Source organism: Kryptolebias marmoratus, linkage group LG18 (assembly GCF_001649575.2).
Source record: "Kryptolebias marmoratus isolate JLee-2015 linkage group LG18, ASM164957v2, whole genome shotgun sequence".
NCBI lineage: Eukaryota > Metazoa > Chordata > Actinopteri > Cyprinodontiformes > Rivulidae > Kryptolebias > Kryptolebias marmoratus.
In genome coordinates, this window is record NC_051447.1 from 2,354,872 (window position 1) to 2,367,729 (window position 12,858).

Here is a 12,858-nt window from a genome sequence, read left to right on the forward strand (position 1 = left end):
CGAATGTTGTTTCTCCGTGAGCGTGCTTCCAAGTCGGTCACCTTAGCTTGGAGTTTCTCCTGGTTGCTCATGGCCTGAGACAGCACCTCTTTCGCTGCTGCACTCCACTCCTCCATTTCTGCCACACGTTGTAGCGACTCCTCCGCTTTCTTTTTGTTCTCTTTTATGTCCGACGCTATTTCGTTTAGCCTTCCATTAATTTCCTCTTGAAAATTTCTTAATTCTTTCTTCATATCAGCGGAGAAGTTGTCGCGAAAGCGGCCCAGCTCTTCTTTCATGTCTCCACGGATGGCTACTATTTCTTTGTGCACAGCTCCAATGCTAGCTTGAAGCCCGTCCATAGCCACGTGTTGCTCACATTCGCCGTCGTCGACCACTTCTTTAAGGGTTTTCTTGCCCGTTTCTTGTGTAGGTTTTGGTCTAACATCACTTTTTAACGCCTTTGCCCTTTTCATTATAAATTAAACGTTCTTAGAGGGTTGATTCTTCTCTGGCAAAGGAAATTTAGCCGACCAGTTGGGAGCCCAGGTTCAACGCATTCGCTCACCTTTACGCCATAACCGGAAGTCTCAGGAAAGAACATTTCATAGATGCTTTCTGTAACCCATGTGTCCCTCTTTTGAGATGATAAATGACTGCATAATATATCTGCTGTTGGACTTTTGACAGAAACTTCATTATGTGCTGTAAGTATTGTATCAAGAGCCAAGGTTTTCTCCTTCTCGCTGACAGAGTTTCAGTAATGCAGACCTTGTGGATGAAGAGCCCCTGCTGTTGGACACGAGCTTCTCGACGCCGCAGTGGAGGTGTTATGCCAAGTACATCAGCTCCCAGCAGATTCTTCTCACCTTCGTCCCTGCTACTTTTGCAGGTACACCTGCAGATTGGTATCACCCGCTGCTGAAGAGTGAAGGCAGAATGCTTTTGCCCATTTCTGTTTGTTAGTAAAAATATCTCATGGATGACTGGATGGATTTTATTGAACATTTTCAAAAGTAATTATCAGATGAACATCTACAGCTGATTCACTTTTAGAATCAAGTTGGAATCAACATTAGTGTACACAGCATGGCTATAACTCAGTCAGTTTAACAGATATTGAGATAAATGCATGTAGTAGTAGCTGAGAGTCATTCACAACACATTCTTAGTGCAACATCTTTTGATATCTCATGAGAGCTTGCACAATGTTATCTTCAAGGTCTAAAACTCTGGCATAAGAGTGATATGCATTCTTTCAAGGAATGTTAGGACTTTAATATTTTTGTTGTGTAAAAACACCTCCTCTCAGTGGAAAACCGAAGATGTGGAAGTTGTGTTTATTTTGCAGATGTTGTGATGCTGATGGCGTCAGCAGATGAGACTGAGCCTCGGAGTCCCGTCAGTACCCAGGAGGACGACACTCTGACTCCCAGCAATAAGTCTCAGGCAGACTCCCTGTCAGGCTCCACAAGTGGTCCAGACAGGTCTGAGTCTGGACACAGTTCAGCCTGTAAACTGCGCAGGATATCCAGGGGTGGGTACAAGTCCCCTTCCCTCTCACGATCATCTGAAAACCACACTGAACCTGTTGAGTCCCTATGTTTGGACCCAGGCAGTTTGGACGGGAGACTCTTTGAGAAAGAAGCTGGGACACAGAGTTCAGGTTGGTTTAAAGTCCAAAACAGGCCAAGTATGTAAGTGAAACAGTGTCAAACCCTTTGAAGCACAACACGAAGGACTGATGATCTGATGAACGTGTCTCATGTTTTCCCTGTTCTAGGTCTGGGAGATAAAGAAGGAGTCCAGTTCTCTGAACCACAGAAGTCTGATTTTCACATCAGCTTCAGCCGGCAGGTTTCACAGCACAGCACCGGCACCAGCAACTGTTTGAGGTGTCCAGTTTATGTCTACAACTGCGCATTGGAGCACTTGAAGGAACAGCTGGTCCACTCCAACTCAGTCCGCCAGCCGAGGGACATCTTCTTCAGGTGAGGAGCCCACCTTCTTTAGGTTGGGAACTTCTTCAGTTGAGGTGCTTCTTTAGGTTAAAGGCTCGCCTTCAAAAGGGGTGGGGGTTAAAATCTATTTTAGAAGCATTCCATTGTGGACTCTAAATCAATTTTCAAATGTCAAAAATGGATTTTGTTATTGTTAACTTGTGTTGTCACTTTAAAAGAGTCAGCGGAGTCGTCTCTGCAAACCGCAATGCTGTTTGTCCTCGTATAGTTACTGCTACCTGTACTTGAAACCATGCACTGTGTATTAGTAGATCTTTGATTGGAATCCAGGAGTTGAAGCCAGAACAGGACCAACCTTCCTAGCCAGCTGGTTGCAGTACAACTTTTAAGTCTTGCCCCTTTGGTGTAAATGAGTGGGATTTTGGGAAAAAGAAATGCACCTCAGATATTTTTTTTTCAGGTGTTGACTCTTGCAGTTCTTACCTTGCTGGTGTATGTTCAAATATTCTTTTCTCTAATAAATTTGACTTTATTTGGTGATTTCATGCTTAAAAGAAAGGTGGTGTGACACCATGATTGTATGTGGGGGAATAGACGGTACTTAAACACATCACTAGCTCTCAGATTCTGGTTCCAAAAATACAACATGGCGGCTTCTCTTTTGGCTTCAGTGCCCAACAACAAGAGAAGGAGGGGAGACATGGTCTATTAATATGTTTATGGCTGAAACGTATTGCTGTGTGTTTTTATCCTTTTTAATCTTTGGCTGTTTTACACATCTTCACTGTGAACATAACATCAGCTCTGTGATTTATCAGGTGACGCTAATGCAACATAACACTGCTCAGACTGCTGTCCTGTGACTGACCGCACATTATAGCTCACAGGAACCACAGCGGGTCCAGTCAGCCCCAAAACCAATCAGAATAAAGAAGAGAAACTTTCTAACTAAAGAGAAACTCATCATGCAGCAATCTGCTCAAATCTGATGAATAAAATCCTGACAAAACAAACTGTATTTATGAAGTGGGTGTCTGATAAACAGTTCATTAGAAACTTTTAGCTGAAAAAACAAAAACAAAGCGATCAGAAAAAGCCATGTCTTCAGAATGTTCCCCAAGGATGGCTGTTTACTTATCTTTCATCAGTCAGCATCTGTGTGGACTTCTTCTTTTTTACCTGCGATGTCAGGGCAGCTTCTCTGCTGCTTGGGTGGGGCCACGTCAGTTCAGTAGGAGGTCCTAGATCAGGGATCAGAACTTGAAGCCAACACAATAAGAGAGTTGCCACAAGTTTTAAGTCCTGTCCCACCATATAAACAATTAGGGCTTTGCTCTTGGTAAACTAATAATAAAAAAGCACACCTCAGATGTTTTTCAGGTGTTGACTGTTGTTGATTCCCGTAGTTCTTACCTTGCTCATGTGATGCCATATTGTATATGTGGGGGGAATGGGCAGGGTTTATTACCCCACATTTCTAGAGTGCAAATGCTGTTCTCAAAAATCTAATATGGTAGCTTCTGTCTTGCTGGCTTCATCATCCAATAACCAGAGAAGACAGGGATACTTGGTCTAGTAAAATAGCATGTCTATGGTTCAGACTACGAACCATATACAGAAAAAGGTACCCAGTCCTCCACCAAAGGCTGTCTGAGTTAAAACGTTTTCATTGCAGATTGAGGTAGTTCAGACCTGTATTTAGTTCTACTTCAATATTATCCAGTCACTGACAAATTACAAATCACAGCAACAAATTTGAACAGCCCCTGTAAACAGCTGTAAATCCTTCAACCTGTAGAAGCTACAGGTTTTGATAAAAGTGTAGACACAGCTGTCTTCCTGACCCAATTCTGAATGTGCACAAGCCCAGTCATAAGCCAGCACTCACCTGCTGAAAACGCTTCAGAGAAGGTGGGACAGTAAGATTTATTTATTCATTGACTGGGTGATGTCACGTGGTGTAAAACTGAAAACTGAGATTGTCACACAGTCAGCTGAAATACTGCTGATAAACGCCAAGCAACTATTTTGTTCACATTGGCAGGTAAAATTAAAACAGTGGTTGGTCCTGTTACCACCTCACTGAGGGGTATGGGGGTTTGAATTTGTTAGTCCCTGAAGTTGAAGTTTTAGAAATGGGAAAAATGGACAAGCTTTGACACAGACCAAGGTTTGAACTCGTATAAGCTTCTGATAGTACGAGTATGATGACCTCAAGCAAAAACACCACAAGTTCACAATATTAAAACCTGTACACGATCCAGATTTTAAAACAGTATTTTTTCTTATTATTTATAACGTTTTTTATTTACAATTATATTTCAGATCAAGGATAAATTTAACACCAGAGTCAGACAGTTGTTTTAAAACTGATTGTTTTAACAGGTTGTACACTTTATGTTTGGCTGATTGCTTTGTTGTGTACATTAGAAACAATATATGTTTCTAATGAGAAATAAACAAGATATACGCAGCATCAAACTGAGCTACAGTTTGTCAATAATTCTAAAGTAAATGTGTTTTTACAGAGAATCTTCCAACTTCTCTGCTGTTCTGTTCTTTGTAAAGTAACGCTGAGAGCCTGACAAGCTGATGTTAGGTAACTCATTAGCTGAACCTGTAGTAGGTTGTATAGATTTCACCTGCTAACATGCTAACTCCTGTAGCTTGTATCAAACTTTTGTTTCAAAACGGCGTTACCTTGAAATAAGAGGTGGGTGTCACTCCTCTGGTAGGTGAGCCATGACCGACGTCGTTATCCACAGAATAAAATGTACAACCAACCAATGGTCTTTTTTTTAACCAGCGGATAAGTTTAGGTGAATTCCCGTCAGCTACCATACACAGCTAAAGGACTCGGAGCAACAGGTCTGGTAACAGAAGGGATGAAATAAGAAAAAAATGCTCTGTCTCTATTATCTCATTTTTAGGTAGGAATAGCATGATGGAAAAAATGAGTGGTTTTGACACTGACTTTTTGACATTGTGATATCCCTTGAAACTGATAAGCAGCTAATGCCTATACAAACCATAAAATAACTGGTGGAGACCTTTGCTCTGCAAAAGTCAGGAACTTCCTATAGAAAGGAGACCCTGTGGACCATGGATAGGTTCACGGCTGACCAAGACCTCCTGATGGGTGCTAGGAGTGAAGGTTATTCTTTTTTAGTTCAAACTAACAAACAGCTTGTTGTGTTTGGGTCTGTGTAGCAGCAGACTGGTCAGGATGTCCATGCTGACCTGGGTCCACCTTCCAAAGCTCCTATAATGAGCTCTTGGACCACAGATCACTAAAAAAGGTGGTTGTAAATTGTTATCTACAATGATTTATTTTTTTACGCTATTCTTAGATCCATTGCATCAGTGGGCATGGAAGATTCTGAATAGATTATCAAATATCAGGAGGTATAAATCGATTTTCAAATACCTGGAGAGGTATAAAGGTGTAAATCATCATCTTGTTTTGGCTGTTCCTTCCTCTGGTCTTTGGCAGTCTGGAGGGGCTCAGTTTTTGCTCACTCAGAGACCACAGCTCAGATCAGTATGACCTGTTAGTGGATTTTACCCCTGAGATAAAGGCCCAGCTTAGTTTTTATGTGAGCTGTTGAACTCTTGTTTTTTATTTGAAGTTTCTTGCTAGCTGCATGGAGCCCTATGTGATGTCATTAAAATCATTTAAAGAAATCTGATGAAATGTTGTTTCATGTTGACTTCACCTTTTACAACCAGTACAACAAGTTAGCATTTTAATTTGTTTCTGTGTAAAGATAAATATTGTTAAAATGACTAAAATGTTGATAAATGTATGTTTGGAGACTGGGTTAGAGCAGCCGAAACTTCCATAGTTTTTAGTTTGTGCTCATGGGGATGTGACAAGCCTTTTCTCCGACGCTAACCGCAGTCCTGTTGTCAACATGTCTCCATGGCTGTGACAGTAGAAGTCAAGATGCTGAATCCTGTGACGTGAAGATCAGGTAGCACAGTCTCAGTTTGGTGTTTGTGCTCTTCTTCTCTCTTTCTGGAGGGCTGCTCAGCTTTTATCTGACACCTCTCAGAACATCCGGAAATGCTTTGTTTTCTGCAGAATGGGAAAGTGTTGCATGTTTTCCTTTTGGGCCGGTTGCAGTTTTCTTTGTGGGCTGATGTTTCTTCATATACAGAGTCATCCTTACAACCTGAATATTCAACAGATTGTAAGGATTCTGTTAGTTAGTTAAAACTGCAATAAACTGGTGAGGAATCTTTCTTTTGCAGGAATTCAGTCACATGATTTTACCTTAGAAAATAGAGAAACAAACAACTTAAAATGGCATAATGGGGACAGTAACTCAGCTAACAAATATTCTTTTAACCTAACCACACTTTTCATACATATCAATTGTATTTTTTAATAGTATGTAATAAAAATAATAGTATTTAAATTTGACAAATGTAACAATCTACACCAATGATTCTCAACTGGTTTGTCACAATAAATAGTATAAGTCAGTTGATAGAAGCTTTCTTTAAAACAGGCCTCCTACCTTTCAAACTGATAAATCATTTTTTATTCTTCAGAGTTGAGGCTCGGGCATACTTCATAAGACGTCAAGAAGTTGGTTTACAGTCATGTGGTTGTGAGACACTTGGATCAGAAGCTCCTACAGCGTTAAAACAGGTTTCTTCTCAACTCTCCTGTCCACGTACAGATTTTTGCTCCTCTTACTTGTTTATTAAACAGACTGAGACAGTAGCCTACATGTGTTTGGCATTTGCAGATTTGATGGTGCACAATAATGAGCGGATGAAGGGAACATGTTCCTATGCTGCCCGGCCACCACAGCCACATAGAGCTGCCTGCGTCTCTGCACAGTCTTTTCAAATTCATAGGCTTCTAAGTTTTGTTGGAACAGTTGTAAAGACGGCTGTTTTCTTACAGCCTCGGCTGCTTCTCAGCGTAGGAGTAGAATCAAAATGACTCCATTAAAGCTCACTGTCTTTTCTGCATAAACACACCCATTACAACTTCTGACCAATCACACAATACTTGGTATAAACCCCTGTGAGAAAAGTGATGTCCAGGGCCTAGTGTCACCAAGCAGCAGATGAATCTGCTACACAAACATAATGATGCAATTTTTGTCACGCAACCACATGAATGAGAGTTGACTTTGTGACTTCTTTTGGAGTATGGGAGCAGATTTAGGCTTTCTTTCCTACTTCTTCCTCTGCTTGGTGTGGAGGGCTGACTGTTCCTTTTGAGTTTGATGTTGCTTTTTTATCTGTTAGGAGCAGTTTAGCATGTTTCTCCCGATTTAATCTTCAGCAGCTTCTGTGTTCTTCTTTTCCTTTGGCAGATCTTTGTCTCAGGACCGCAGCAGTCAGTCTCCCTGGACAGAACTCCTGGCTCAGCCTCACAAACATAAAGAACTGGCTAACTATTGCAGCCTGCTGCAGGAGCACTACCACCAGAGCTACGTCAGAGGTAACCTCCCTTTATAAGACAGCAGCATTTTCATTTGATCTTTCTACAGCTTGTGCAAAACTAAACTAGTTCTAGTTTAAGAAAACACATGGATCCTGTATATTCTCACTTGGTATCAAACTACATTCAGAGGTCTCTGAATGTCAAAACTATTTCATCAGTGCTTTTCTGTAGCTAAAGACATTTCACTTCACTTCCGAGGAGCTTAGAGAAGCGAAACGTCTTCAGCTACAGAACAGAAGTCCAGTTGTTTCTTTGTTGCCTTTTCCCCAGCAGACATAATAAAAAATACCAGTTTGCGTTGTCATTTGCTTCTCTGAACAGAGGGCAATAACATGAAAGATTTTGGGACTTCAGACTATCTGCAGAGGGCTCAAATGTCTAAAAAAGACAAATGTCTTTATTTGTTTTTCAGTTAGTTTAAACCATATTGATCATATATATATATATATATATATATATATATATATATATATATATATATATATATATATATATATATTTATTTATTTTTTTTTCCACAAAAATTAAAGATTTAAACACTTCAGCAGCTACCAGACTAAAGGTTTACAATCAAGTAATTGGACTTAATTTTGTGGTTAAAGATTTTTCTCTTCCCGACCTGGGAGCTTTCTCTTTTCAAAACTGGAGTTCCAAGCTTTAAACTGCGTGACATGTTGTCTTTAGGTAGCTAAATTCACATGCAGATTAATCTTATTTCCCTTTCGCTGGAGAGTCATTAGTCTTTGTTTGCCTGGCTCCTAAGAAAGATGCTTTAGTTCCATTCATCAGCCTGATACCCAGTCAATTTCCATGTGGTTTGTTTCTAACCCTTTAGGCTTTGCCATGTCCCGGATGACTTGAGAATCTGCACCAGCCTACTGGTGAATCCACTATGAAGACTCTTAGCTAGCATTCTGCATAAAAATGGTTTAATTAACTTACCTTTATGAACACTCATTATCTACAACCAAAATGGCTAAATAAAGCATTGTAATAAATGAGAACATTAAGACTGTGAGAAATATATTCTTCTGGGGGTTTAGTTAAAATCCCAACAAGACACTAGAGTGTCGTCGTTCATCTAATTAGACCATAGAAAGTTTTTTTGTGTAATGCTGGCGCTTGTTGAACGGCAGTGACACCAAAAAAATTTTTTACCTAACAGACTATAATATTTAGGCACTTAGAAGCATCAAAGAAATGCTGTAGTCTTTTTGAAGCAGTTTTTTTTATACATCAGATGTTTAAAGTTCTGTTTCTTGCCAGTCAACATAGAGGGGTTGTTTGACCCAAAGGGAGGTGGAGCTTTGCACAGAGGCTAAGTACCAGCATTTGTTGCTCAACTCTTATGTCAAACATCCACATCTTGTTTGGCCAAGATTTAAATTACCAACAGATTTACTTTTTCTTTACAGTAGCGTCCCTCCTCTGCTGCTAAGCAAGTGACGTAAAATATTTCTGTGTGGTTGACGCACCGAGCAGAAAATTCCTAACATACATCCAGCTGTGCCTCCTATTGGCCCCTTGTGTCATGGGATCCTCTAAATCTGACCCAATCAAAAGCAGTGTAGGTCACGGCTTCCTGTTTTCAACCTGTGTCCTGTGGGTAATAGCACGTTATATTTTCAAAGCAAACTTATCCATAGTAAAAAAATGAGTAACATTAAACAATTAGGGGACCCTAAAGTACTTGTTGATGGGGCCGAGAATTTATGAGCTGGAAACCAAAACGGGTCACTACCATCACCAATTAAAGCAAACAAACTTGGAGAGGCTGACACAGGTAGCTCAATCCAAAACAGCTTATACACCTTAGTGGCAAACACAGGTGGCTCAATGCAAAAATAGAGTAAGAGGTTGGCTAAAATTGGGAGAGGGAGCGGGACGCTACCGTCACCAATTAGTATAAAATACAGCAACAGAGGGGCTGACACCGTCAGCTACGTCCAGAATACAGGATGAAACCAAAACTGGGAGAGGGGGCGAAAACGCTGCCGTCACCATTTAAAGCGAAACAAACAAATAAACAAAGAGAGGCTAACGCCGTTAGGTCGACCAGAAAGTCACCAATTAGAGCGAAATGGATAAACAAAAGGAGGCTTACACTGTTAGCTCGATCCAAAACTACAATCAGAAATTCAGCTAAAATTGGGAGAGGGGGCGAGACGCTACCGCCACCAATTAAAGCGAGACAACCAAATAAACAAAGGGAGGCTAACATAGTTAGTCAAGCTCCAAACACAGAATCCAGACGCCATGAGTTGGGAGAGGAGGCGCAAACGCTGTCATCACCAACAAACAGCAGAATTACCTTGAGTGAAGATCACCCGTCGCAGCCCTTAGGAGGGCTACTCCCGCCAACAGGCAATCGGGCGTCCGATTCTGAATAGATTATCGTCCAAAGGCCGATGCCATACAATGAACCGCACCGTCAGTATATACAGACTGGGTGATCATCCAACATGTCACAGGTGTGACTCTGTTGGTATTACTACTCGAACGGTGCGTGCGTGATGGGAACATTCAGTGCTTTCAGCACCGCCCTCTGGCGGTCAGTAGGGATGAAATAGAACCTCATGTTGGAGACGGAGCAGAGCTTGAAATGAGTGGGTTTAAAACAGGTAAACTGTACTAGTGGAACACGTCTTTATGGTGATGTTCTATGATCTTCAGGTGTGTACCAAAGCCTGCAGCAGTCTTACAGCATCAGCCACCAGGATGTCCTGATGGCAATGGACTACTGTGAAGAGTCGCTGCAGGAAATTGACATCACCACCTTCCTGCAGACCCTCTGTGGACACATCAGGGCTTTTAGGGAGAGCAGGAAGACTCCAAGGTCAGGAGAAAACACCAATCCTTTAAGGAGCCCTGCAACCTTTGTCATTGGAGAAGCAGAGGGTGGGCGAACAGATACCAAGGCAGTCACAGCTTCCTTATGCAGGTAAGAATTCATAGCATTTAAGTCTCAGAAGTGTCCCTGGTTTCATTCAGAGGTGTGACCATGGATGATCCGGTTGTTTAAATAGTCTTCTTATAGTGGATCCTTATCTGTTTGGCACTAATTGCTCACAGAAAATTATTTCACTTTGAGATTCAATTAGCCATCTTTAAACAAGTGAGGAAGTCATTTGTCCTGTTTTTCCAGCTAATGGGATTTTAGCTTGATATAAAATTATTAAATCCACAAACTGGGTTTTTTTGTCTCACTACTACAACACATGAAACAATAACGTTAATGGTCTAAGGTCATGACAGGACAATTAGAAAACAAGTATGGCCTCTGTGGAAGGGTTTCAGGAGAAAGCTTCTTCTCTCAAAAAGAACATGGGGGGAAAGACTTAGGTTGTTTGGTTGTTTGGTTGCATCAGCGTAAGAATAGAGGCAGCTGAAGTGATTCACCCATCGTGCCTAGTGATTACCGTACAATCATGTTGAGGCAGTGCTATGATCTGGGGTTGCTGCAGTTGGTCAGGTCTAGGTTCAGTACCAGTGTGTGCTCAAAGAATGAGGTCAGCTGACTACCTGAATATACTGAAGGACCAGGTTATTCCTATAAATGGATTTTTTCTTCCCTGATGGCACGACCATATTCCAAGATGACAATGCCAGCATTCATCGGGCTCGTATTGAGACAGAGTGGTTCAGGGAGCATGAGACATCATTTTCACACATGGATTGGCCACCACAGAGTTCTGACCTTAACCCCATTGAGTCTTTGGGATGTGCTGGAGGAGGCTTTGCACAGCGGTCAGACTCTACCATCATCAGTGCAAGATCTTGGTGAAAAATTAATGCAACACTGGATGGAAATAAATGTTATGATATCGCAGAAGCTTGTGGAAACAATGCCAAAAGCAAATGTGTGCCGTAGTCAAAGCTAAAAGCGGTCCCACAAAATATTAGAGTGTTTGAACTTGTTTTTTTTAGGGAGTGTATGTATTTTTGATGCTCCCGTGTTAAATTGTGCATTATGACTGTTGTCATTTTACTGAATAATATTAGAAAGTGTCCTGCAGATGGTGCTGTTGAACAAGGTAAAGCTCAGACTGAATGATTAGTTCTCCACCATCAGCTGACACCACACACACACACATTACTCTTTTTTATTGTAAAATGCACACTGTAATATCAGTCACTGCCATCAGGATTACTACATTGTTGATTGAGCCTATTTTACAGTAATACAATTTAGTCAATAAACGTTTCAGCCTGCTGACCATCACCACATGTTTACAGTCTTTTTTTTTTGCTGACTCGGAATTTTGATTTGGTTTTCTGTTTTATTAAGTTTGTAACAGTAAAATGAATCTTTGAGCTGAGCTCTCACAGCAGCCAACAGGATGATTAATTTTGTGGTGTTCCTGTGGTGTTTCTTGCAGTATTGAACTGGAAGAATCCTGTGAAGCTGAATCTGGAGGGAGGCTCTCTGCTCCCACATCTCCATCAAACCTGAATGAGTCCAAGACCCCAGAGTTTCCTCTGAGCCTGCTGCAGATGCAGCCCCAGTGTGAAGTGTATCCAGATCTGCACAGAATCATTCAGGTAATGTCTTATGCTAGAAATTATAATTTACTTTAAGTCATAGGTCCATTTCAGACATGTAGAACTTATGTTTACTTGGGTGTTTCCTCTCTAAGTTCTGTCCGATAAATTGTGACAGTCCAGTCTGTTCAGACCAGTAACACACTACTGGAAAAGTCCTGGGTTCTGTGTTGAAACTTCTGACAAATCTGACACATCATATTAGGAAAGAAATCACTACAAGTCCTGTCATAACTTTATATATTTTTTTTGTCTGAGCAACATGGAAGAGAGAAAAAAAGAATTCTTCAGTGCTTGATTTGCTTCATCATGTAGCGTGCTTTGCTTTTACTCGCCATAGTTTAGGTCAGTACCTTTAACTCTGAAACTTTTTGTCAGAATATGTTGTTTAGATAAAACTGGAGCATCATTCACCATGTACCCACACTTTTGCATCTTTAGTTACAGTCTACCCAGACCTTTGTAGATTTGGTTACCACCTGCCAGACATTTGGGACATTTTTTACAAGGTACCCAAACTTCTGCGGCTTTGGTTTGGTTTAATAAAAACAAAAGCAAAAAAACCAATACACTTTAACTTTATTGTTTTTTTGGAAATATTCACTCATTTTGAATTTGATGCCTGTAACACGTTCCAAAAAAACTGGGGCAGGGGAAACAAAAGACACCTGTTTGGAGAATTCCACAGGTGAACAGGTTCATTATCAATTCAATTCTTTATTAATCCCAAAGGGAAATTAAATGTTGACGTAGCTCATTTAAATCAAGGAGTTATTATAGATGGTGATGGCTGTGGGCAGGAAAGATCTCCTGTAGCGGTCCGTTTTACAGCTAATCTGAAGAAGCCTTTGACTAAAGAGACTCTGTTTTCCGATGATGGTCTCATGAAGAGGATGGTCAGGGTTGTCC

At 40.9% G+C, this 12,858-nt stretch overlaps 1 protein-coding gene across 1 annotated transcript in view; it reads left to right on the forward strand.

The window, feature by feature from the left end:
• The window catches only part of szt2 (SZT2 subunit of KICSTOR complex), a 321,741-nt gene that overhangs the window by 184,177 nt on the left and 124,706 nt on the right, over positions 1-12,858 (forward strand). The window contains exons 24-29 of the mRNA XM_037981182.1: positions 733-871; positions 1,331-1,645; positions 1,763-1,970; positions 7,277-7,404; positions 10,081-10,348; positions 11,787-11,949. Of these exons, the coding sequence (XP_037837110.1) occupies positions 733-871; positions 1,331-1,645; positions 1,763-1,970; positions 7,277-7,404; positions 10,081-10,348; positions 11,787-11,949 (1,221 nt within the window). The remainder of the gene's footprint in view (positions 1-732; positions 872-1,330; positions 1,646-1,762; positions 1,971-7,276; positions 7,405-10,080; positions 10,349-11,786; positions 11,950-12,858) is intronic.